Source organism: Vidua chalybeata, chromosome 2, assembly GCF_026979565.1.
Source record: "Vidua chalybeata isolate OUT-0048 chromosome 2, bVidCha1 merged haplotype, whole genome shotgun sequence".
NCBI lineage: Eukaryota > Metazoa > Chordata > Aves > Passeriformes > Viduidae > Vidua > Vidua chalybeata.
In genome coordinates, this window is record NC_071531.1 from 115,229,339 (window position 1) to 115,253,817 (window position 24,479).

Here is a 24,479-nt window from a genome sequence, read left to right on the forward strand (position 1 = left end):
GCCAAGAAGCTCTGCCCAGTTTTCCTTACATCCATCTAATGAACTCCTGAGGGTCCAACGTGAAATCTGGATTCCTGGGGTGGGGATTGTCCTAGAATGGAAAGGATGACAGGCTGCTCCTGCAAACCCATGTTCAAACCTTTTTACAGTGTGAACACAAGTTCATGTGTTTAATTATTTAAAAATGAGCTCTTTTTTTTTTTTTTTAATTTATTTAACGAGTGGAGACCTTTTCAACAGTAAAATTAAGGTCTGAGACACAGAAAAGGAACAATAACTTTTCAGAAATGTCACTACCTAAAATACAGTCACACATAGCCCAAAATCACTTTAGTTACTGTGCAGGAGGTGCAATCAAACAGTTTTTCAAACTCCCAGAGAAAAAAAAGGAACATAATCTCCTATGAATTACCCCTGAGTGCCCAACATTTGACAACCAGCTGAACCAGCTGAATTGGAGAAAATTTAATCAGCTGAATTAACCAACTGAAATCTACACAGAATTACACTCTCCGTACTTTTATTTCTACGTGGGTTATTTTTTTTTTAATCCAACATTTTCTTCTTAATTACACTCTCCTGAGTACCATTTTCAGGCAAACTGGTGATTGCTGCTTTACCCTAACTTATGGTCTTTTGAGTTTAACAGAGAAGGTGGTATTAGAAGGTATAATTAGGTAAAGAGGCAGAGTTATATTGGATACAAAGGATTTTTTTTTTTTTCAGTTGATGGCTCCAGAACAAATGCCGGGCTAACAGAGAAGGTGCAGAAATGCAAATAAAAGCAAAAGAAAGTTAAGAGGTAAACAGCTTTTGAGTTATGGCCTGCTAGAAAATACAAGGAAGGGATGATGGGTGATGTTCATGCATCAAATATTTGCCTTCTTACCTAGAAGCTTTAGGGATTTAAAAATCCCCAAACAAACACCTCCAAACCCACATCCAGAGCATTCCTGGGTGCACTGGCTGCTTGTAGATCCCTGCACAGCCATGTCCAGCAGTGGTCTGCAAACCAGGGATGCGTTTCCTGAGGAACTGATAGCATCCCAAAAGCTGGGAGGAGAGCATGGCACCACCATTACCAGGGGACTGGAAAATGGAGCAGGGAAAACAGCCAAGGAGGCAGCTCAGACACGGCCTGGGTTCTCTCTGAGAACAATGACATCTTTTTCCTGAGCAGTTTGGGAACCAAGATGCTTAAAGATTTTCCAAGTTTCAAAGGGATAAGGGCCTCACCAAACTACAGCTTGGTCAAGGAGGCTGGAACAGGAATCTCCTCCACCCAAAGAACTCTGAGATGTGCATGAGGTGTGCCAAGCTAGGAAATGAAAGAGTATTGTATTCCCAGGACAAGATATAAGGAAAGAGGTGGAAAAGGAACCCACAGAGAGGTGGAGCAGCCTTGGCTGGCACGGACTCGTGACTCAGCGCTGCTGCTGCTACTTTGGAGGCCCAAAGTTTCCACTGTGCATATTTTGAAAGCCTTGAGTTGTGACTCGCCTGCCCTCTTAAATCCCAGGGAAAAAGAAAAACAGCTGCTGGGAAGTTTGACTGAAGGGCTGAATGTGTTAGGAAAGAACTGAAACACTGAGAAAAACTGAGGCGGCGGAGGAAAAACGATGCCCACGGAAGCAACTCATGGAGAACCCCACAGGCTGCAGGATCACTGCTGGGGCTGCATGGCCAAGCAAAGAGCAGCTCTGAAGAATCAAGCTTTTCATCTGCAAGCAGAACCACTTAGAAGGATCCAAATTCCAGGCCCTGGATGCTTCTGAGCGCAGTAATCGGAAAGAAAAATAACGGCTAAAAGCGGGCTCAGAGAAACTTGCTTGCATCAGTTCAGCAAAAAATGGGGTTTCTTTATGAAGGGCTTTCTTTGTAGGAACAGAGTCATTCTAAGCTTAGCAGCCCCTTTATAAGGAACTAGATGTTTTCACTGAAAATAGAAGCTGACAGTCCTCCTCTGTTCTTAGAGAAATATTATTTTAACCTAAAGAATTCCATTAAAACTGTAGCAGATAGCTTAGCATTTTTAAAAGACTGCCTTTTAAAATTCTTTTTAAATGGACTAATGCTGCAGTGTAGGGCATTTTCATTTTTCTTCTAACAGAACAATCAGTGAGACAAGACCAAAATCAGATATTCCACTTTTTTCCCCCCCACTTTAAGTTCTGACATGTGTTTTTTGGAGACGGAAAAGTACACGAACATCTGAAAGCAAAATCTACATAAAAAGAGAAGGTCAACGATAATATTGTTTGGAATGTCACTCATAGACCCACAGTCTTTGTTCCAGGCAAAGTATATTATATTAAATGTTAAATGGACATTTAATATAGAGAATTCTAAAGAGCTTCTTGTTTGGGGGAAAAAAGGGAAACGTGCACTAAGAGGCTGAAATGTGACAAGTGCAGAATAGTATCCATAATCCCATTATAACATCTGATTTGTCAAACTTGTCTCTACAAGTTATTCTAAAATTCACAATAGTGTTCCTAACCATTTATGAAATGGAGCAGCTCAGTCTTTGTGGCCTTCACGGCCACTGATTCTCCATGCTTTTTTGGGAAGAATGGCCTGAATAGCCAGGGAGTCCTACACTTGATTTTCCTGCCCCGCTCATGGATATCCCAGTGCTTTGAATGGAGAACATAATCCAAAGGTAGCACCAGGCAGGTGTTTTCTTTCTGGAAGCAGCAAGTTCTGCTGATGTATTGTGCACCACCATGGCTGAAAGGACCAAACCAGGCCATCAATATGCATGATCTCCACGCCAGGCAGTGACTGGGAAGTGCTACCATTTGGGATCTTCTTCCAAAAAATGGAAAGTTAGTTGTGGTGAGATTTAAAACAAACTAACAGAACAGTCCAGGCTCCAGGTGTATCTGAAATCACAGGCATTCCACACTGAATATGAGATTTTTCAGGGATATGGCAAGGAACAAAGACTTAAAGCGCTTATAACCCAGACTGAAACACGGGTCTTACTCTGAGTTTGGATTCTAATGAGGCCAAATTTTGTTTAGAAAACACCAGTGATTATCCAAAAGAAATATCCTAAATTAAGTCACAGAATCCCACAATGGCTTGGGTTGGAAGGGACCTTGATGATCATCCAGTGCCACAGCCCTAAGGATCCATGGGGGAACATCACTCAGTGCAGGAGAAGGCCTGAATGGCTCTGGCATTTTTGCTACTGGATCCAGAGGTTTCTTGGATACAGCTTTTCCCCCTCCCCCAAGAAGATGTGCCAACCAAGCTTCAGGCAGCAACATCCAAAATAAAGTCACACATGAAGATTCCATGGGTCTGCTGCCTTCTCCCATAGAAATTCCTACAACAGGAAAGGCGGAATATTCAAGTCAGACCTTGGACTGTAGGATTTCAGCAGCTGTTCTCTCTGCACAGGTAAGAAATGAACTCTGCTAAGAGAAAGAGGTGCCACATTCACACAGCCACCAGTGGGAAAAAATGGAACTTGGATAAAGACCAGCACAAAGTCTCCTCCAGGCTCTGGGCTGGGAGGAGAACATTCCCCAGTGCTAGTGGACAAAACCACAGTTTTCATATGCAATTAAACCAACACTCTGAATGCCTGCTAAAATGGTTTGCAACACTACCAATATATTAGGAAGAAGGTACCTCAAAGCTCTGCCACACTTTTGAGTGGTGCACATGGAGCACCTCAGGTCTCCAGGGTCATTTTTACCAGGCTGGGTTTGTTTGTTTTTGGAATATTTTGCCTGTCTTTTAAAACAGACACAATGATAAAACCAACACCTGCAGACACTCGGTGACTCCATTCCTGGAAAAAGATTTCACTCTGAGTTTTTCCTAGTGTCTCCTACAGAAAGTTTGAAAATACAATAAATATTGTATTTATACGGTTTCAAAACACTTTGTTACCTTTCAAATTAATTGCTATCAAATATATCCAGATACAGCAGCCATTCAGTTCAGGATAGCCAGGATGGAAATTTCAACATAATCCACTCATGTACTACAAGTGAAAGTTTCTCTGCAATGACAGCTAAATTCCTTCCAAAGATAAGCCTGAGATAAAAGAAAAACCAACCTACTTTCTGCATATGGGCTAATTATGAACTAAACTCTCCTCACAGGATCTGGAATACAGAAGATCCTAATTCCCTAAAAGATGAAGTGTCCTAAGTCTTAAAAATACATCTTCCATACACACACACAAACTGATTTCCCAGTTTTTTTTAAATTACTGCTTGACTACAAAAGTCATCCATTTCACCCTAAAAAAACCCAAATGTCTTAAGTAATACAGAAATACTCTAGAGGGAGGTTTAGCACTGCAGCAACTCTAAAATCATCCTCACAGGAAGAAACAAGTAACTTAAGTTCATCTGTTAACAAAACAGCTCCTGAGCAGTCAACCCACGGCTGCTCCTTGTTTGTCCCCAAGTCAGGGACCCACCCTTAAAATCCACAATCTCTTCCTGCTCTCCCACAGCAACCTCCTGCATCCTTTGGGATTAAAAAATCCAACCCATTCTGCCCAGACTGCAGGCAGTGATCTCATGGAAAGCTGCTTGCTGGCTTTGCAGGGCAGGTACCTCAAGTTATTTTTTTCCTGCCACTCCAGGGGTTCCGTAGCTCAGAGGCAGAGGAAAGAATTTGCTTCACCCTGGGAATTTTTGTTTTGTATTCCAAGCCTTTGTAAGGCTGTGTTTGCCAGGCTGCAGCTGTTGTGCCTGGTGGGATTTAGGAATCAACCCAGGTGACTGGGGTTCCATGCTGACAGGGCTCGATTTACAGAGCTCCCCAGCACCATTCCCAAATTTCCCAGCTGCTCCTGTGCAGTGTCTGCCATCCTCCTGCTCCTACAGTCACCACTGAAACACTCCAATAAACCAGTGTATTTTCAGTAGAGTGCAGTATCCATTCTATCAGAGATTTGGGGTATTTTGGCTAAAATTCACTCGATTTCTCTCATCCCTTACAAGGGTAATACCATCACCTTTCCAGGCTTCACAGGATAAAGATAAATCAGTTAATTTTCACAAAGTGTTGGAATACATGACAAAGAACAGCAAAGGAAAAAAAATGAGCCATGGCAGAAGTTACTAAGACATGGTGGGAATGTCTGATTTTAACCCTTTATGATTTTAATCCTCTGAAAAATTGTTCAAAAGGCCACTGGGCAGCTTGGCACCCTTGTTAGAACATGGTAAAAGAAATGGCCAGCTTCTATTTTGCTTTTAAACAATGGAAAAAATGGCACATTCTGGCAAATATATAAATAAATTATATATAAAATACATATATATAAAGATATAAAATAAATCATGTTATGTATCTGCTTTATATATTATGTATACACGTGCAGACATTGTACTGACAAAAACTGCCATAGGAATATTGTGATTTTTTAGGAAATATTAATGAATATATTCTGATGTCTTGAAATGAGTGCGTTTTCTAGGTCTGGTGAGACACAGGGTGAGGGAGGTGGGTAAGGGTGACCATGGTGTCTGCTTACATCCACCTCCCCACCTTTCCTGCTCCTCTCACTCCACCTCCAGCTGCTTTTCCCTCTCACATCCATTTCATCTTATTTAAGGCTCCTCTCCCGACCACTGCCATGGATATGAGGAGCTGCCAATGGGACTCTGTGGCTATAAACGATGTCAACTTTTCTTTTCTCCACATCTGAAAATGTTTTAAATGCATGAAGTGCCACAGACACAGCAATCAACACCGAGTGCCCTGTCCCCTCCTGATGACAGATAAGCCGGTTTTACTGAGCACCCACAGCTCCTCAGTGTTAATTTGACCTCTAGAAAACACAGAGATGAGGAAAAAAATCCTAACAACTATTGCCTCTTAAAAAAAAACAACTGAACAGACACTTCTACTTGTGCCTCACTTGAAATGTAGCTCAGGGAATGGGCTCTCCCACCTTTTTTTGTAGAACATCAGTGCCTTTAGTTGAGGTACTACAATTAGAAACTCATTAGCATGCAGGGAAATTCAACCTCCTTGAGGTTACTTGCAAATTCCAAGGGGCCAGGCCATGCTGATTGCCTGGAGTCACGTTTTACTCTGAAACAATGATAATGAAACATCAAGCAAAACCAAAACATGACAAGGAAGGTCATCTGTGTGTTCCCAGACTGAGAGAGACTGGTCTCTTGAGTTAGAAGTGTGAAATAATAGTAACTGCAACAGAGATGTATTTATAATATCAAGAAAAAAAAAAAAAAAAACCAAAAAACCAGCATTTAACGTGCTGGGTAAAACAGTTCTTTGTAGGTAGCAGCAAAAGCACACATTCAGTGAACTGTTTTTTCACCATAGGAGTATTCTCAGGCACTGATTTCAGGTAGCTTATTAATCATGGAGAATAGCTAATAATAACAATATAAAATTGCAATTTAAATGCTATTAGCAGGCATACTGTTAGTGGGAAATGAGAACCTTTCTGAGCTCTCATTTCTGAATATTAAGGTAAGCCTCTAAGCATGTATTAAATAATGCAGGACCAAAAATACAAGTGGAAGAGCTGAGTCCAGAATCCCAGCTGATCTGGAAAACTGCAGAATTGCTGACACACTGGATCCTCCTCCCATTTATACCACAGCACAGCCTAGAAAAGCCAGGAAAGAACCTACTGGAGATGGGCAACAGGCAAAAAATAGCTCCAGAAACCTTCAAAGGCAACAGGTGAAAACACAACGTAAAAAAAAAAAAAAAAAAAAAAAAAAAAAAAAAAAAAAACAACGCGGACAAAAATAAGAGCAGGGAAATTTAAATCCAGGCCCTGTAATTCATCACATACATTTGCACCACTTACCATGTAATTAGGGGCAAGTTATAAACACTGGGCTGGGGTGTTTCACTTGCCTTTGGACAGGTTCTCCTGCTCCCAACAAAAGCACTCTGTGTTTAGAAACTTGGCACCCAAGTGCAGGGCACCAACCTACATTTTTTTTTTAAACCAACAAAGCGTTCAGTTCTGGGAAACTGATTTTCACTGGCCACCCTTCCACTGCTTCTAACTTGCCAAAAAAAAGTCAGACGTCAGAATATTCCAAATTCCCTAAGGTGACAAGAGGCATTTGGAGCCAATCTGTGAAAAGGTTTAGAAATCTGGCTTCATAAACTACTGAGCATTTCCAGCTCCCTTTAGAACTGGTTTAAAAGGAATATCCCACTGCTGAAGAATGTGACTTCCCATTTATTTGGAGCACAACTTCTCTCCCCAAAAGGCTTTATGTGGAATTTTATTACCACCTCCAAAACAGAAATCCTTTTAGAGGCCCTCGAAGAAGCATCCAACCTTGTTTTGGAGCCGTGCACTTATCAGCAATCCAAGGAAGCGATCCCACAAGACTTCATTCATATAAACAGCTATTCAGTGAATCTCAAATGCTGCAGCTGCATTGCTGCAAAGCTGGGGGGGGTTTAAATCCAAGGAGCTGAAAGCCTCAGTTGTTAGGTCTGAGCTTTCCGAAGCGCAGTGTAATTATTTTTCCAGCTTATCAGGACTATTCCCTAAATGCAGTGACTGTTGTGTCTCTGCATATAAAAGACATTCCCAGTGTCTACTGGACAAATGTGTTAAGAACTAGTGTTAAATTTTGTGTATTAGTTAAAAAAAAAAAATCACTCAAGAACAGACATTTTTAACCAGTTTCAGGAGGCACCATCATTGAAAAATTCAGTTATTTAATCTAATTTAGTTCAGCTGCCAATGGAATTGATACTTGCCAAGGTAAATTCATATGTGGAGAGAAATGGGAGCACCAATAACTTATGGCACTACTGTCAGCGAGTGCTCTTAATTCAGCACAAATTCCACGTGGTGTAGGAAGGGTTTTCAGATGGGTTTTAGGCTGAGAAGACATGCAGAGAATCCAGCACTAAAAACCCATCCATCACAGGCACAGGAACCATCTTTTCCCAACTGCCAGTGAAGCCTGGCCCCAGAACACGTTTGCTCTGTGTATTTTGGGGGTGATGCAGCACTGAGGACTAGAAGGATGTTTCACATGACATCCTACAAACTGCACTTGGAAGCAGCCTGGTGACAGCTTGTGTTCTCACATTCCACGTCAGGCACATCTCCAGTTGGATTTATGGCATGCTCAGCTCCACGAGCTCACTCCCTTGGGTTTTATTCTACCTTTAATCTATTTTAAAATAAATTAATGTATTCTTAATCTGTTGTACTTGGACTTAAGCTCCAAGAGCCTTTACTGTAAATTAAACAGGCAGCTGCCCCTTATTAGATGCTTTCTAATTTTGGACTGGGGGAGAAAAAGCAATCCTCCCTCTTTTCTCACAAACAAATCAAAATTCATTCCACTCCCTATCACAAGCATGAGGCCAAATCTGCTTTTATTTCAGATGAATGGGAAGCTGCTCTTACTGAAGAATGTGAATTTAAATTTATTTTGGACCAAATAAGCCAGAACATTTCCTCTGCCTCTAATTGACCTCATTTTACCTTTCACTCAAATTTCACACTGACTTCTGAGAAAAGCACACGGAGTTTGACTTTATAACAATTGGGGAAAAAATGTTAAAAATGTTTTCTGTACTCGAGAACTTCCCCAAGTCAAAATAGATGAAAATACAGAATGGGCCTAAGTCCTGTATAGATCAAACTGATTCAGAACTTCAACACATTTTCATGGTAAGTAACTTATGGAAAAGATAACTGATAAAAACATTCACCATGGTAATTTGCTGATTAACAAATTATCCCAACAGAACAATGCCACAGCCATCAAAATTATTCCAGAACCTACCTGTGCATATTCTTTCTCAATTGCAGCTCTTTTCTGACTGAATGCTCTGAAAGAAGAGCAAAGAAATTTCATTAGAACATGAAGCAAAACACTCCAAATTCAGTAATTTAGTCAAAATCCATTAACAGAGAGAGCAAAACTGTACAAATTCAATAATTTACTTTAAAAGGAGCTTCTGCTGGACAATCTGCAGAGTGAAAGAGCAACAAAAAAGGGAAATGGTTTGACAAGTGCACATCAGTAGCCCAGCAACGACTGTGTGTGGACTTCACATGTGTGATGGCTGAATTTCCAAGTTTTATTGGGCAAACTCAGTTCCCAAGACTACTCAGTTCCCAGGCATAAACAGCATTTTCTTCATGAAAAGCTCGTCAGCTTTCCAGCAGTATAGCCGAGCGAGGAACTTGGGAGCACAGAACAGGATTTGACATTTTGTATTTAGACAAACTTACTTCATTTTCTTCAGACTTGTTTTGATGAGAGTTATTTTCTTTAAGCTATACCACAAACTGCTCAGCTTAAGGCTACACACCATAGGCACAAAAAAAAATCGAATTATATTTAAATTACTTACACAATATCTCTGGTGGCACACCAATAAAAAAAACACACCTCAGGAACATCCTCTAATGAAGTTAACTCAATAAAAAGGAGCTCTGGACAGGCTCCTTTTATTCCTGCCTACTCCATTTCATCCATGAAGAGCATCCATCCACATGCTACAGGCTTAGCTTCCCCAACAGGATGTAAAACCAAAGTTTAAATGCATCATGACTGCTTAAAATTCTTCCCAGACCAATGACAGCCCAAAAGATCTGGCCATATTCCAGCTCCAACAGTTAAACTTCCCAAATCCCCCTCGTGTAGCCCAGGTGGGTCCCAAGGGCTGTGTGACTCCCATATGAAACACCTTGATAGGAACAAGTGAAGTTGGCTGAGATGCCTGTGAACGAATTTCCTTTGTAAAGCATTCCAAGTATTCCAGCTAATATTACAACCCAATTTCTTTTAGGATCTCCTGTTCCAAAATCCAGTATCCCAGTCAGTCTAGCAAACACCTAGAAACCACAACATTCCTCTGAAAAGACTCACTTTTCTATCTGAAGTATAAAGAACTGCACTAATAACTCCAAGGAATAACCAAAATGTGTTATCAATATTGAAAAGGTGGAAGAAAACAGCAGCAGGCTTTGGAACATAAATCTGGGAATACTTTAGGCAAACAAAGTTATTTTCCAATTCTCAGCTAAGTGCATTTCAAAGCACAGAATCAGGGCTGAATTACACCAAAGCTGGATATGAAGTTGTGTATTTCACCTGAGCTTTTTCCCCACCCCATTCAAACCAAATTCCCCTTAAATTAATTGCAAAGCAATGACTGTGACAAGCAGGAAGCCCGAGATATCCCCAGAAACTTTCTACATTAAAAGTTTTGCACCAGGGAGGAAAAACAAAAACATTCAAGCAGACCTTGTGTAGGATTACAAAATAACATGGGAATCAAACTGACTCCCAAAACCAACTGAAATCTTGGAATTGGATCGACCGCAAGCTTCAGCAGGAAGAGAATGGATTGTACAGCAGCACCTCCTCATGAGAAACATTTCAGTTTTAGATTTTGTTCTGTGGTTTAAATGGGGAAATAGTTGGCAAGATGCTGTATCCAATATTTAAATTTGTTTTGCTGAATGAAGAAAATGGTTAAGTGTGGAAAGGCTGTCGGGATCAGCTGTCTGCATTCCTTGGAGCCGGTGCTCCCTGAGGCTTTGGGACTGCGCTTCCCTCCCCTGGACCAACACAAAGCTGCTTTTAACCTTGGGACAGCTCATACAGCAACCCTTCTATGACAACTATGAATGGATTACAAAACATGATGAAAGAGGAGACTGAAGTCAACACATTTCCCAGGAGAAACTTATTTTGAGCAGGGGAAAAGAGAAGTCTGACTAATAAATGCATCATAGTTTCTTAACTTGGGCAGCGTGAAAACTTTGACGTGCGTATCCAGATTTTATATGCAAAGCTGGGATAGTCTTAACCTTATTGTCCTTCAGGATGGACTTCCAAATACATTCATATAAGGAAACATTTGTTCCCATGAAGCAATAAAATGTTCTCTAACTACTGGTAACTTTTTACAACATGAGTTAGTGAGTCTGCAAGAAAGCAGGAATATTATTTCGTGGTGTTTTAAACTAGGGAGCATTAATACTTACTTTTACACCTTCTCAAAGTTAACTAAGTGCAGGAAACACCAGAATTGCACTCCCCAAAAAGGCATTTTAGTTTGAGGACAGTAATTCCTAAATACCTTGTTTATCCTGTCAACGTTAATGCAATACATTTATTCCCTTCTCCCCATTTTCACTCAGGCTCTGTGAGACCATGGAATTCTAAGAGAGGAGGAGAAAGGAAACTTCTCTTCCTGCTATCCCCACTTTGCTAGTGACACTTTTTCTAGTGTTGAGCCCTCACTGCAAATTCCTAACCCCAAATTTCAACCACCGGCACGTATTTCCATCACTCATATCCATGAAAGGTAACAGATGCTATGAAATACTGAGATCTCTTTTTATATTCCCACTGTAGAAGAGAATAACATTGTGAATTAAGGAGTCAGGTCAGTGGAGAATCATATTTCACTAAGTTTTCCTACAGGGAAACAGGAGAAACAGATGGGCTTAATTATTTCATGGATGTCCACTCAGGCTGGAAATGTGTAAAGCTCACACCTTCATGAAAAATCAATAGAAGAACATTAAAATATACATTAGTTTTTTAAGACAATGTCCCATCTGCCAATATTGTGCACTTGTACAAATCTGAAGATCAAAGTCACAGCTTGCACAGCAGAAAGTTAAACCCAGTGACACCCTGAAAACCAGAAAGTGAATTAGTCACTGTATAAAAATTTAATTCCATGCAGAGCTATGCAAAAACGTAAACACACTCTTCATGTTCAGAGCTCTTGAATAAAAGAAGAGGCTGAATTTGCACCAGTGAATGTATTTCTATTCAAAGGCTGAGAAATCCAACAATGAACCAAGCAAGGCCTGAATCCCATTTGGAACAACTTCTCATGCAAGATGATGATAATGATCAAAAACCCAAGGTATTAACTGGACAATTCACACAGCTCACCTGATACCAGCAGCTTGTGCTTGTGGATTTTCTGGCTATGAACATTCAGACAAATTGTTTGGAAATTTTAATATAATTTTAAAATCCTTATAATTAACACAAAGCCTCAGAAAATGGATAAACTAGTATCACACCCAAAACCACACCTTTTGACTGACCTTGACCTGAAATTAATTCACCTCATCAAAAATTCCCGAAGTAAACCTCCCTAAGAATTGTAGAGCACATTGCAGCTGGGTTAAACCTGACTCAACCCACCACCACTTGAGAAGATGAATCAGTGAATTTTGAAATAGCAAAAAATTTCCAGCTTCCCAGAAAGTAGATAAAGGATAATTCCTGACAGCTAGAACACACAGCAGTGGAAAAATATGACTTTACAACTTGTGCTTATAATGTACACTGGGAGCACACACACTCAGTGTGCAATCATGTCCAAAGTAATACTATCCTGTTTTTTTTTAGTATACACTCACTCCAAAATTTTCCATTAAAAACATGAAAACAGACAGCTCTTATTATAAAAAAAAGAAAAGAGAAGAAAAAGGGGAGCAGCTGTTTTTGTCCCAGGGACAAAAACCACTCCATCAGCTTGAATCAACCCCAAATATTGTTGGATTTCTTTCTATTTATTCTTTCTTGTCCTCTCTTTAAACCATCCCAGTCTTGTAACAGTTTTGAATGATTTTTAGTGGGGCACAGGGAATAAATAAACATATTGCATTACTGCTGGCAGGATAAAGATGAAATTTAGGAATTACTGTCCACAAATCACTCCTGACCAATCTCTCTAATGGTGAAGACATGCAGTGAAGTGTTTCTGCCCAGGATGGCATTGAAATTCCAGCCTGGAGTCCCAGCCTGGCTTGCTGCTCAAGGCTGGAATGCCCCTGAACTTGGCATTTGCTGACCTTCCAGAGGTTCCTGCCAGCTCCTGTCACCCACAGCCCCTGTCACCCTGGACACAGCCCTGCCTCCAGCCTGTCAGTGTTCTCCCCCAGTTTAACAGGCTCCTTCAACTTGCCAAAATCCCCGTGCCACCATCCAGGCTGTGACTGGAGTCATGGACCAGCACTGATCCACTGACCTCTGAGGGAGTCCCAGCTGCCAGCTGCACTTGGCCCTGCTCCCCACCACTCAGATTTGGGGAGCCCAGCCAACTTTCCAGCCAGCTATCAGTCCATGTGTCTCCAGCGTGGCTCTAAAGGTGCTACAGGACTGTGTCAAAGGCCTCCCCGAAGCCACCACGTACAACACAGGCACTGCCAGCACTCCCAAAAGGAAATCAAGCACCTTTTGCCCTTTGGAAGTCCATGCTGGCTGCTCCAAATCACCTTTGTGCCCCTTCAAGGAATGGAAAAGAAGCCTCGAAAATTGTTTCCAGGAAGTTTTGCTGTGTAATTTTCCCAACAATTAAGGTAAAGCTCCTGTTCCCCAGATCCTCCTCCCAGCAGTCTTTGAAAATGTGCCCAGTATTTGCCTTTCTGCAGCCATCAGGAAGCTCTCCTGACTGCCATGACCTTTCCAAGGTGACAGGGAACTATCCCACTGCACCTCTGGAGTCCCAGTAAGCTCCAAGTCCCGGAGCTGTACCTGCCCTGTCCAGTTCCACTGGACAGCTCCCAGCTCCCAGTGCTTGGCTGGGATGGAGTTAATTTTCTGCACAGTGGCTGGGATGGGGCTGTGCCTGGCATTTGTGCTGAGAACACAAAGTTCCGGGCACAGACAACTCAGGGATGTTCCCGTTATTGCTGAGCAGTGCTTACACAGCTCAAAGCCTTTCCTGCTCCTCACACCACAGAAAGGTTTGCATTGGGAGGGACCTTAAAAATAATCTTGTTCCACTCCCTGCCATGGGCAGGGACACCTTCCACTATCTGTGGTCTTGGGGACTTCCAGGGATCCAGGGGCAGGCACAGCTTCTCTGGGAACCTGCTCCCATTAGTGAGTAGGCTGTGAGTGTGTAAGAAATTGGGAGGGGACCCAGTCAGGACAGCTGACCCCAGGTGACCCCAGACCACACAGCAATAAAAAGAAGAAGGGATGTTCAAAATGATGGCATTTGTCTTGCCAAGTCATAGAATCATTAATGTTGGAAAAAACCTCAAGGGATCACTGAGTCCCAGCTGTGCTCAGCCCAGAGCACTGAGTGCCACCTCCACTCCTTGGACACCTCCAGGGATGGGGATTCCAGAATTCCCTGGGCAGCACCTTGCAATGCTTGACAATCATCTCCATGGAGAAATTCCTGCTGCTGTCCACCCTGAGCCTGCCCTGGCCCAACCTGAGGCCGTTCCCTCTCCTCCTGTCCCTGCTCCCCCCCAGCTGTCCCCTCCTGTCAGGAGCTGTGCAGAGCCACAAGGTCCCCCCTGAGCCTCCTTTGCTCCAGGCTCAGCCCCTTCCCAGCTCCCTCAGCCCCTCCTGATGCTTCAGGCCCTTCCCCAGACCATGACACTGAATTAAAATACCCTTTGGAATGCCAGCTCCCACTATAAAATCCAAAGGGGAGCAATCCTGAAATACATGAGAGGGGGGAATGGGCCAAAACGTTTTGCCATCCCTTGAAGGAAAACAGGTTTTCTTAAGGAATGCCAACATCCTTGTTTGGTTTAATTTAGTACTTTTATGTGGATCCCTCCTCCCACTTTTCCCCAGCAACATGAAAAATGCACCATAATGAATCAGTACCATACAACCAAATAACTGCTGTTACCTGGTTTTTAATTTAAGGACAGGTGTGTCACTAACAAAAGCACAACTGAATCCCAAATATTCCGGCCAACATAAACCATCCCCGTGGCTCCATTCAGGGCAGGGGTTGGCAATAAATGTTGAGATAACACAGCAGCAGCTGCATGCCTAATGAGGGACTCCAGGAACACCCATGCATGCAGGGACACACTGCATTAATATTCCCTCCCCGTGTCCAGCAGACACAAAGACAACATACCTGGAGCAATAATGAATCTACAGAAATTATTCATCATGACAAGACTCTCAAATGCTGCATGTAATAAGCTCCTCTTCGTGGTTTTTCCCTTTACTAAACAGAATTACCACTACAGAAATGTTTTAGAAGATTTGCATAAAATTCTGAGCGGCTGAAGGGTAAATTATTTTTCAGAACACCACAATTTCTGAAGTTATCTGCACACAGTCTGCAGAAAGCATATCAGTGCAACAGCCAGGTTATTTAAATTTGGAACGTACTTCACAGAATCCCAGAATGGTTATGGTCAGAGGGGACCTACAGAACATCCCATTCCCCACCCTGCCATGGCAGGGACACCTTCCACTATCCCAGGCTGCTCCAAGCTCTGTCCAACCTGGCCTTGGGCACTGCCAGGGAACCAAGGGCAGCCCCAGCTTCTCTGGGCACCCTGTGCCAGGGCCTGCCTACCCTCACAGGGAAAAACTTCCTCTTAATATCTAATCTAAACCTACTCCCTTTTTAGTCCAAATCCACCCCCCTTGTCCACCTTGTCACAAAGTACTCAAGACTCCAAATTCAGAGATTTTTGTAGCCTGACTTTCCCTTTTCCCAGCAAAACTCCTCCTTCACTGAACACCACAAGTTATATTTTTTATTTATACATCAAAATTTCACCTCAGACAAAGCATGGCAAGTGAAGTTTCACCTTAATTACATCATGTAAAAGAATTAACTCCTTTATTACAACTCTCTGTACTGTCAGACCACCACAAAATCATCAGCAAAGTCACCTCACCAGGGAATCCAGGTGCCTCCAATCACTTTCTGGCTAACTGTATTCAATTTAAACACCCCCAAATTTCAGTAAAACCAGTGCTGACTCTAACTCTTGATCTCATGCCTTTCTTTGCTCTTGCAAAAAGCCAACTAAGAAACAAAGAAGTTGTAAGCAAGGAAAAAGTCTCTTCCATTTCATTTGCACAGAATACTTCAGGTTCCTTTTCAGCCACTCCAAGGGAATAAAAAAAATCACCAGAGGTCACATTACAGCAAATCACAGCCTTTATGTTTGGTTTTAAAAATAATAAACTCTCTTTTGTTCAATGGTTTTATATCATCTGAATGAAACAGAGCCCTTCCTAGAAAGATGACCCTTTTATATGCATGCTGTCACCTGCCAGGTTTATGTTATTGCTAGAAATAGGCAGTTCAGCTGCATTTTTATCAAGGAGCAAAAGTTCCATGTCAGGTTTGAATAATATCAGCACTGCCACTATTGCCTTCCCTGCTGAAGACTTTGTACCACCTATTAAATAAACTCCACAAGAAGTCACTGTACTGCGCTGGGCATTTAACAGCACTGTTCAAACACCCTTTTGCTGCCTGGATTTTGGGCTGGCTTTATTTGCCTGGTCTCCAATTAAACTTGCTACCTCCCACATTACATCACATCCATGCCCTTCAGCACAGAGATACACACGTGGAACTCTTCCCCCAGCTCTTGTTCATGAACATATTTCTACATCAGAGCATTACCTTGGCTCTTCTTTCCAAATTACATGTCAGGGTTTTCCCAGACATCAGTAAAGGGAAAGACTTTCCTGGGAAAGGTTGAGTGGGGAAAATAAAACTGCTGAGAACTGCAGACCCTTCCCTAGAGCCCATCACTAGGCTCAGAAACAGACATCAGAAAATGTCTTGCTGCTCCCATTCCCAGAGCATCCCTCCTTCCAGTCCTCCCTGACCAGCTGGAAGTGTCCCTGATGCTGTCCTCGAGCAGCCAAGCAAAGCTTTCATCCTCCTCCCTTCCTGCCCAAGGACCTCGCATGCTTCCCCTGCTCAGCCATGAGGGGCTCCTGCTGGAACTCCTGACCTTCCCCACAACGGGGGTGGGCTGCTCCTCAGCTCTCTGCAAGCCCTGCTGTGGAAAACTGAGCTGAACCCATCACTCCTGGCTGCTTCCCAGGAGACTCTGCCCACCAGCCACGAGAAGGAGCTGAATTCTGCCCTCATCACAGTGCCTCTCCAGGTCCTGAAGGCAATCTGTGGTCACAGAAGCCCAAGCCACCACCAGTCTGGACGGGATTCCAAGCACCAGCCTCTCCTCCCACGGCAAGCACGGCCGGCGCGGAGTTCCCACACCACAAACATCCCAACGCGGTGTGAACGTGGCCGCCAGGCCAAGATTTTTAACAAGAACCTTGCTGGGCAGGCCGAGGTCCCACCAGCTGTGAAAGCACACGAGGCAGCAGAACAAACTCAAAACCACCCTGGCGAGGTCACCCACAGCCTAAATTTTTGCCCACAAAGAAGTTCTGTGACCCAGCACGAGAAGCCAGTGACATTTCCTGCTTGTGGATCCACTGGAGGCCTGCCTGATCTCAGCAGACGTGTGAAGGGCATCTTTACAACTCGGGAAGCACAAATATTTGTAACATCAGGAAACTCTCTGCTTGCTGAGTCAAGGAATTCAGCTCTCCTTCCTGCAGCTTGCTGGCAGCCCTCACTTTCTGCTTACCTCAGTGCACTGCTCCAGTTCTCTGGCAAGCACAAAAGAAATGAAGAAGTGGCCTTTTTTTAAACTTGACTTTAATGTACATATTCTGTACTGTCTCCTCTTTAGTCTTAAAATAGTTCTGCTTCATAAATTCCTGCAGAAAGGGAGAAACTGGCAGTCCAAACATCCTGTACCACAGCAGAGCTCTTCTCTCCTCTACGAATTCCTTTCTACAAAGCAGCTCATGATTTTCTAGCAGTTCTTCCCCGAGCAAACAGCAGCTACAATATCCGCCCCATCCCTTTTATAGCCAAGCACACAGTAATCTCTTGTTGATTCAGCTACCACAGAACATTTTACCACCCTGAGGAGCCCTGCTCCATCCTTCTGCTACACAGAGGATTTGCAATAACTCACAACTGTGCTGGATTCTCTGTCTCTGCCCTGCAATTAGAAGCCTGCTCATCTCACACCTAAAACTAATCAGCTGTGACAGCTTTGCTACCATTTGTCCTTTGGAATGCTTACCCTTTAAATCTCCACTTATCCTCAGCTAAGATAAAAGTCCACGGAAGGAAAATTCTCCCGAGTGTAAAGAGAGATATGAAAGCTGAAAATATTTCAATCAATATTTCCACATATCAGGATATAGACAGCTATATAATCAAGGAATCAAAATTGGGCAAAATATCTTTGAGACAAAAGCAGTCTCCTGCCTGTCCTGCCAGCATGCATCCACCTTTTACTCCAGTTTTCACACACAAATTTCAGTACCTGCCATCCCCTCAAGCACCTGCAGGCACTACTGTTCAGCTCAAAGGAGTAATAACTCTGCCTTCCATGCCCACAGAGAGCAGATAAATGAGCTCCTGCTTTGAAAAACAAAAGCCAGAAAGTCTAACTTTGAACATCTTGACTTCACAAGTTCTCACACACAGAATAGTTCAGGTGGGAAAAGACCTTGACGATCATCACGGCCAGCCATGAATGATTTCCTGCTGTTACAAAAATGTGCCTTCCTAAAAAGCCCGTTTGGATTTTCAAGAGAGCATTGCTTACAGTACTCACAGTACTTTAAAAGATGCACTTCCAACCTGAAACTTCCCCACGCAATGTGCTATAAAGTCACAATTTTTAGCAGGACATTTAGAGGTCAATCCCAACAGGCACAGGCCAATTTTAAGTGCTCTTTACAACATACAGAACATCTTAGAACATATCATCTTGGCAACGTTTCTAACTGAAGCTTTTTAATGCTCAGTAGAATTTATTTGATTTCAACAAAACAAATTAACACATATGCAAAATGCTTGGTGTGATAGTACCCACAAACAAATTGGGCCTTAAACACGAGATAGTTGTGATTTTTATCAGCACAAGCTCCCAATCAATGAGAAATTTCTTCTCTATAAAGCTATCAAAAACAACAAAGCAGTTTTTCCCCAAATGCATTTGTGAGCTATGAATTTATTCATAACTTTAAGTGTTCTAACGCACACAACCTATGATAAACCATGAAATATCTTTACCTTGTGCCTGAACAGTGCCCCTGTAGCAATGCACAGAGACAAAAAATCCAGACAGCATTCACTAGCAAGCAATGTACTCCCCATAAATCACATTACTGTACAGTTTGGGATTAGGATGAGTTGCCACTAGCAACAGAGCCAAAAAAATCAATTCTGTCACTATATATAGAGAATTCCTGCAACCTCAAACATAGCCAATGTTTTCAGCAATTTGTCTCAGAGAAGTATTAGCAGACCAGCATGTGACCAGAGGAACATGACACCCAGACACAAAACAATGCTAAAACAATAGTTTTTCCTTCAGTAGAAAAAAAAAAGGAAAACAAAAAAGAACCGCCAGAAAACTGCTGGTGTGAGCATTTCATTCACCCTTTTCAGAATAAAAGCGTGCCCTCTTTATAGCATTAACAGTCACAACAAATGCAAGGATTGGTTTCAGAGGTTTAGTGTATTTAAAATGATCACTAATGAGTTTTTGTTTTAAAATGGGAAACTAAGCAAATATCAGGGAGAGATACAATTTAGAGAAATACATGGGTAGTTTTCTATAGCTTCCCCAAACCTGATTCATCATATCCAAGGCATTTCCCTTTCAGGGAAAAAAAAAAACAAAAAAAACCAAAAAAAACCAACCTAAGATGTTATAATTCAGACTGTCTACCAGGAGCTTTTAGAAAACAGGAATATGAGGAGTTTCTTTGATCCCCATTTGCTTAACAGCAAGAAGCCGAGACACATTTCATCATTCATGCTTCTTATTTCATCCTGGATCTGCAAAAGGTTTTGTAGCAGGCAACAACCACCTTGGAATTCTTACTTTACTCATCTGTCACATTTTAGGAATCTTGACAGTGCCACCCAGGTTTATTACAAAGACTTCTCTCCTTTCTTTTCCTACAGTCTTAATATGAGCATTTCAATTTTAAATGATGCCCTTCACAAGGTTTCATTGTCACTAACACTGACGTAAGTCAAATTCTGTATTTTAATGGATTCTACAGGTAATAATAATTATTATAATGGCTTTTTTCCTCAAAGCACAATCACCCTGTTTTAGAAGAGTACAGTAGATGTACTGTTATTTTTTAAGTCAGTAAAATGTAACAGCTCACTGAAAACATGTGGCACAATTTCTAAAATCCATCTGCAGATGTATGTCAGAATCATTTAGGTTGGAAAAGACCTCTGAGATCATTGAGTCCAAGTTCTGACTGATCACTACCTTGCCATGTCCAGTCATTCCTTGAACATGAATACTCCTTATAAGCTTTTTCCCAAAAGGAGAAATTTCAGTCTATTGCCAACCAAAAAAAGATATGGAAAAGGTATCTGAAATGGGTCAAGTCATCCTGTCTTCTTGCCACTGACAAGAATATTGATCTTGCTCACTAGCTGCAGCACCACTGCCTGCTCCAAATACATACAGGAGTATAATGCAGTTAAAATCACTTTCCTGAGCTCCAGTAAAACCAGAACAGGGCTGTTAATAAAGGTTTCTCACAGAATCACAGACTCCCAGCAAGGTTTGGGAGGGAGGGGACTTGAAAGATCATTAGTGCCACCCCCTGCCATGAGCAGGGACACCTCCCACTGTCCCAGCTTGCTCCAAGTGCAACCCAGCCTGGCCTTGGACACTTCCAGGGGCGGACACAGCTTCTCTGGGAACCTGTGCCAGGTCCACCCCACCCTCCCAGGGAAGAACTTGTCTCCCAAAACCCAACTACCCCTGCTCTTTAGCAGCCAGAAGTCATGCCCCTTGTCCTGGCATTCCATGCCCTTGTCTCAAGTCCCTCTCCATTTTCCTTATGGGTTTCTTTCAAGTCATGGAAGTGGCAATTAGGTCACCCTGAAGCTTCTCTTTTCCAGGCTGAACAATCCCCATTCTCCCAGCCTTTCCCATACTGCCAGTTCAGCAGCACAGCTGGGTGCAGAGAAGGCAAAAGGCATTTCAAACATCCACTGAGCTGTGTCAACAAAAGAGCCCAGCCCCGCTCTAACACAGTATCGAGCTAACCTGCTAAATTTAGAACAAAAAAAAAAAAAAATTACAAGTACAACGGGCAAACTCCTCCAGCAGAGAGATCCATTTGCTCCCTGAGAGTAAAGAAGTGTTTGGATGCTTGGAGAGATGAGGTCTTGGCTCTTAACTGGACAACAGCTCTGCACTGCACCTCCACCAGAAGGACGTGGCAGCCAGCGAGCAGAGAACATCAAAGCACCCCCACCAACTCGAAGGAACTTCTCAGGGCAGATCAAAGCTCGAGGCACTTCATAAGCTGGGCCCAAACACCAGCCCAAAGCCGGGAACAAAGAGCGCCGTGCGGCCGCATTCCTGCGGCACCGCAGAGCCCCGCAGGAACCGCGAGCCTTGGCTGCGGGACACGCCGAGTCACAAGTGCAAGTCTCCCCAGGAAATCGGGAACAACAACACGGCCACGCTCAGCTTCAGGGGAAAGAAATGTGCCTTCGCTCCTCCTTGCGCTGCTCTTTGTTGGGATGGAGAGAAAGAGAGCGGGCTCCTACCAAAAGAAGAGGGAGCGCACAGGAAAGCACGTGCAGACAGAGAATTAAAGGACATTTTTATCAGTGACACTCTAGAGGATGATCGAAGTCTTCACACAGGTTTTTAGAACTATTTCTTGAGGACCAAATGCCCAACAGACAGAAGATTCAGCTCCTCAGGCATTAAGGATCAAGTTCAGCCACTTTTCGCCAACAACAGGCAGACTGCAACACCAACTTCAACCACTCTCTGGATACTATAATCAAAATTCTGTATATTTCCAAATTAAAAACTCCTGTAATCACAAAGATTACCTTCACCTCCTCAGGAGAAAAGCCTAAGCTCCAAATGCTCAGAAAAGCTAGAATATAGGGCCTTCTTTGTTTTCTACGCAGCTGATTAGCTCACAGCAATTAACTACAATCTGCTTTCACATCAATTAATACAAATATCGATGAACAATGTCTAGAAAATTTTGTTTGCATTTTTAACCTATTTGAACATTAACGCACATCATTCAAGCTCTGCATACATTCAACCAAATCAGAAGGTTTTAGGCAGATGCTCCCCTGGTAGCCTGTACATCACAGGGAAAAAAAAATGAGATTCCCAAAGAGAACTAGTGCGCTTCCCAAGCTTTCCCAAGTCTGCCACTATTTATAGTGATTCGAGAGACTCAACACCTCCCACACTGTTACAATTCTGAGCTTTTGCTTTGATTTGAAACACACAGAGAAGAGCTAAGAAGGAGGTACAAACCAGTCTTACTGCAACTGCAGAAATTACTCTTCTCTCATCTCTTTTCTCTTACTGGGTGGGAAATGTGGGATACAAGGAATAGCTGCAACTCCCACTAACAATCCCAAAGACACTAGTTGTACAAGTACTCCAAAAATACTAATGTTTGCTAATACTACAGAGAACTGACGTTAACGGCAAAGAAAAGATGAGATTGCTCAGAGATCAAATCATGAGCCTTGAATTTTTTGCTCCCGAATTCCCACATTTTAGGAAGAGGGCATTACCCTCTGGAACAATCTCCCAAGAGAAGCATAGAGTCCCCGTTGTGGAGGTTTTCGAGATACAGATGTGAGGTTAACTTCATCCAGGCTCCCTTTGCCTTGGAGGGATGGATGAGACAGCTTTTTATGGTGTGCCCCGGAGGCAAATCTACTTTTAAACAGCATCCTGGTATTGTTGGTACAGTGAAGTATCTTAAGTTTACCACCTTAAACCAATGCCACAGGAGCTGGTTCAATAAAATTACTGAAATTCAAATATTTGTGCTTTGCTGTGACTCTTGTCAAACAAAACCCCACCCTTGTGATGGTCCTCTCTTCATCTCACCAAATCACACAAGCATGGAATGGAAGTGACCTCTGGAGTCCCCCAGTCCAAGCCCCATGCCAAAGCAGGTTCACCCAGGGCAGTTTTGAATAGGCCCAGGGAAGGAGACTGCAGAACCTCTCTGAGCAGCCTCCTCCACGTGCTCTGTCACCTCACAGAAGTTTTTTTTCCTCATATTCAAGGGGAACTTCCTGCATTCCAGTTTGTGCCCGTTGCCCCTTGTCCTGCCACTGGAAAGAGTCTGGCCCCAACCCCTTGGCACCTGGCCTGAAAATACTGGTATGTATTGATCAGATCCTCTCTCAGCTGTCTGTTCTCGAGGCTGAGCAGCCCAGTTCCCTCAGCCCTTCCCCAGAAGTGAGGTGCTCCTGTCCCTCATCATCCCTGCAGCCTCTCTTGGATCCCTGTCCTGTCTCTCTTCACACAACTCTGGCTCAACAGAGTTGAGAAGAACAGAGGAGGAATGAGAAGACAAAGAGGAAATTCAAAAGCAGGACCTCTTTCTTAATTAAGTGTTACTAGGCAGTGATATGTACTTGTCCTCTTACTCAGCCAGCTCAGATCATGGAGAGATAATTAGTAACAATCACACTACATAAATTAACAGGAAAGAAAACTTCATAAACAACAAGCACATTAAAACAACATGAGAAGCCACTGCCATCTACTCCCTTTCTCACCAGTGGCAACACAGCTGAAAATGGCAAAGTACATTTAGAGATAAGACAGGCTAAAACCAGGCTGGGAACACACCAGGACTATGAAAAGCAGCTGCTAGAAATCCAGAGACTACAACACTGCCTATTACAGTTGAATATTCTGAATATTCTTTTTCATTCCCAAGGCAATCTAGCCTGTCTTTTCTGCCTCTGCCTGGCCTTAGGATGGGAAGGCAATGCTTTTCAGGTCAAACATTAACAGAAATTCAGCAGCCAACACATGGCAATGTTTCAAGACAGAAACTCCCAATTATGTCAAGAGATTACAACTATTTTACTCCCTGCTGAAAGGCTGAAAAATAGGGGTCAATTTTACTTCATTTTTCAAGAACTTCAGCCCCTCATCTCTGTCGCTCTCAAACCCTGAAATAAGAGCAAAGTAATTCCACCTTTTACACAGTTAAGTGATTTCTCAAATTTCCAGTCTGCAGACGACGCCAAGCTGAGCAGCGCAGTGGACACAGGGGAAGGACGGGGCCATCCAGAGGGAAGGATTAAATGGGATATTGGGGGGAATTCCACCCTGGGAGGGTGGGCAGCCCTGGCACAGGGTGCCCAGAGCAGCTGTGGCTGCCCCTGGATCCTTGGAAGTGTCCAAGGCCAGGTTGGATGGAGCTTGGAGCAAGCTGGGACAGTGGGAGGTGCCCAGGGCAGGGGGTAGGAATGGATGAGTTTTAACATCCCCCTCCCACCCAAAGGCATTCCACAAATCTATGATTCATTCTTATATTCAAAGATCATTAAAGGCACTTCTGATCTCAGCTCATCTTGGAGTATCATACCCTCAAGAAAAATTGTGGCTCGCTCAGTTTTTTTGCCGCCTCCCTTTTTTTTTTTTTTTCCCTCCTTCAAAAATGCAAACAGAACACAGCAGAGCCCCCTCAAAAAATCTTATTTACGCTCAGGATTGTATTTATTTAAACATGGCTGTAAGTGCCAACATTTTCCCTGCTAACGTTGGCTTGCATCTGGCTAGAAATAACTACACTGAGTGGCTTTACCACCATAAATCTTCGGAATCTTCTGCA

General features: G+C 42.9%; 1 protein-coding gene across 4 annotated transcripts in view; it reads right to left on the minus strand.

The window, feature by feature from the left end:
• FCHSD2 (FCH and double SH3 domains 2) overlaps positions 1–24,479 on the minus strand; it is a 130,438-nt gene that overhangs the window by 95,195 nt on the left and 10,764 nt on the right. For all 4 annotated transcript variants that reach the window (XM_053969148.1, XM_053931271.1, XM_053931285.1 and 1 more), the window contains exon 3: positions 8,784–8,829. In XM_053969148.1, the coding sequence (XP_053825123.1) occupies positions 8,784–8,829 (46 nt within the window). The remainder of the gene's footprint in view (positions 1–8,783; positions 8,830–24,479) is intronic.